The sequence below is a fragment of the Etheostoma cragini genome, chromosome 3, assembly GCF_013103735.1.
Source record: "Etheostoma cragini isolate CJK2018 chromosome 3, CSU_Ecrag_1.0, whole genome shotgun sequence".
Taxonomy (NCBI): Eukaryota; Metazoa; Chordata; class Actinopteri; order Perciformes; family Percidae; genus Etheostoma; species Etheostoma cragini.
In genome coordinates, this window is record NC_048409.1 from 9,687,010 (window position 1) to 9,689,981 (window position 2,972).

At 40.4% G+C, this 2,972-nt stretch overlaps 1 protein-coding gene across 1 annotated transcript in view; it reads right to left on the bottom strand.

Moving 5' to 3' along the window:
- Positions 1-2,972, bottom strand: part of LOC117942299 (extracellular calcium-sensing receptor-like) — a 4,436-nt gene that overhangs the window by 701 nt on the left and 763 nt on the right. Inside the window, exons 3-9 of the mRNA XM_034867704.1 lie at positions 2,333-2,424; positions 2,102-2,188; positions 1,586-1,855; positions 1,121-1,327; positions 754-1,029; positions 149-373; positions 6-48 (exon numbers count right to left, since the gene is read on the bottom strand). Coding sequence (XP_034723595.1) covers positions 6-48; positions 149-373; positions 754-1,029; positions 1,121-1,327; positions 1,586-1,855; positions 2,102-2,188; positions 2,333-2,424 — 1,200 coding nt within the window. The remainder of the gene's footprint in view (positions 1-5; positions 49-148; positions 374-753; positions 1,030-1,120; positions 1,328-1,585; positions 1,856-2,101; positions 2,189-2,332; positions 2,425-2,972) is intronic.

Below are 2,972 nucleotides of genomic sequence, written 5' to 3' on the forward strand. Positions count from 1 at the left end.
CATGCGGGTACCTGGAGGACAGCTCTCGCTGCACACTGACTGGGGTGGCTGTAGGTAGAAAATTAAATATCTTTTATTTTACATAACTTTACACTGATGACATTGACTTATTGTTGGCCAACTAATTTTCTGAACTTTCAAAAGTTACCTGTTGTGATTCAAAGTTCCAGAAGATTTTGTCTTCATCAAGAATTAGCTCTTCATCTTTGAATGACTCTTTAACTGCACCCACATTCTGAACTTTAGTCCTTCCATCAGGGAGCCACAGCCAGTTCATGATATCATATATTGGTAAGGCATCACCATTCTCATCAAATGACACTTGGTCACCAAATGGTGTTGTGAAGTTAACCTTTTCCAAGTAATACACAAGCTGTGAATATCAGAATAAGGGATAGAGAACAAACATATCAACATGACCATGGTGAACACAGTGGCACATTCAATAATCAGACTACATACTACAATTATAAAAGTACAAAAATATTAACAATTCCAACAATGCATTTTTGGTGAAGTCAAATCACTGATGATACTGTATACCCAGTGACAATACATTGTTGTCTCTGACTTGATAATACTATCCACTGTGATCATCTAGCGGTTGGGGAAAATCCTTTCAGCTGTCTGCTATGCATTAACATTAGTAACCACAGAGCTTTGTAATCTTATATCCTCAATGTTACTCTGCAGAAAATACTATAGAGTATGACATAGTCACATAAACAGGGGGAGAGTGAACTGATATCACACCTGCCATGGCTCCAGTCTTTGCAAATTGCCACAGCTGTGTCCTCTGAAAGGCCCTCTCCCTGGCACACAGCGCAGCATGTCATCGAGGGCGTACGCCAAGGCATACGCAGCCTTGTACACATTATATTCTGGCCTGAGGTTGGAAAGGTCCAGGAACTCAGTTTCCACATTGTCTAGATCTTCATTTCCAGTGCATAGTGCTCCCCCAGCTTCCACCCAACCTGTTGGAGGGGGTGCAAATCTACACTGAAAGGTGTTCTCCCAAAACTGATTTACCTGAAATGTATTAAAATGGTGTGTTATAAATAATGACAATGTATTGTATTATTCTCAAAGATAACAGATCAGATTGCAAGGTTTATCTCACAATGCTATTTCCATAGCTGTTGTTGTGTTGTAGGTCAGGACGTATTTGTAACAGGAAGTCCCTTAACCCTGGTATTTCTCCACGGCGGATGGCAATGCCCAGCGTGCCACCCAGGTATGGCATTAGGTGGGGGGTCTGCAGCACAGCAGCTGCTGTCCAGGCTTCACTGGCCATCCACTGCAGGCCTCTCACATTCTGCCTCACCACCTGTTCATTGCATTTTATAAAATATATGAATTCGTAATAACATGATATGGTTGATGTCTTCTCTTATTTCTGTGTTGTACACAGTATTATGAACAAAATATGCTTTTAAACCCTGCTAACAACGCCTTTTACAAATAAGAAGTGTGATTATTTAATTAAATCTATTTCTAACAGGACAATATTACATCTACTGTTAAACCAGTTTGACACCTAAACATGAAATTGTAGAATTATATAAAGTTGAATTTTCAGCCCAACCTCTTCCATGAGGTTAATCATGTGGCTCTCATGTGCAAACACAATGACCACACAAGCTGTTGATGTCTTCATTACATCCACAATCCTCCTTAGTTCAGCTTGGTCATTGCCCCAAGGCAAAACCTCTGCGTAGGCCAGACAACCTCCTCCAGTCTGAACCAGGTCAGATTGGAAGGATTGGGCAGCGTGGAGTCCATAGTCATCATCGCTGACCAGCAGACCTGCCCAAGTCCAGCCAAAGTGACTGAGAATCTGAATCATAGCACGCACCTGAGTAAATACAGAGTAAATGAATTAAAGCACAGGCTGGTATACTCTTTCATTGAGAACAAGCAAAACTAAATTAAACTTAAATTATTGCATAGCTCCATCATGGAACACAGAATGTGATACACAAAAGGAATTTTGTTTTTTAAATTTAAATTTTTTTTTTTGCATTGCAGTTTGTTCTTTTTCTTAGAAATGTTGGAGTGCAGATGCTTTTTATCCATTTTTATTTCTCTGATTGATGGTCACCTGGAAAGCATCACTTGGAATGGTCCTAAAGAAGGATGGAAACTTTTGCCGGTCACTCAGGCACGAACATGTAGCAAAATAACTCACCTGTGACAGACATAGACTGCACATTTTAAAAACATTAAACATTTTTCTTTCAACTTTCCAAGAGTGATTAGTTTGTGTTGAAAAGTGACATTTAAATTGAAATTAAATCAAAATGATCCAATAGAATATTGGCAGAAAACTTACCATAGGTATTCTATACAAACCATAGACAGTGGAGATGGCAATAGAACGGGTAGAGGAAGAATCACCCACAATCCCTAGGATTGGAGGGGTTCCTACCATAGACCGTTAATATAAATGGACAGAGCATGAGTGACGTCACCCATTGGTTTGTGGAGATCAGAAATGAGTCGTCGAGTTTGCGTTTATGGGCGCAGCCATCATGGTTGCGGATGTGACGATTTTAGAGGAGAGGGCGGAGTGAGAGCGGAGCCACCGACCGGTGGGCGGGATATTCAGTCTATGGGCGGGATCTGACTTACGTTAGCTGAGAGTTAGCAACGCTGCTCTACCGTTACGTTAGCTAACCACTTTCACTGCCAATGTTGATGCAACTGCTGCTGAATAATTCAAGGTAAGATTTAGCTTCACTTGGTTTTAAGTATATCTTTGTCCCATATGGTCTATGGTTATATAACATGTAAGAGTCGCATTGCAAAGTAAATGTATCTGAAATTACGATAAAAATTGTCTGTAACGTTAGCTTGCCACTTAGCTAGCTAGCTATGGTAAAACATGCTAACGCTAATTTTCTGCAAATCAAAGTTCTCGTCGTAAACGTAGTGTCAGCAAGATGCAAAACGTCGATTGTCAATGCCTGTCA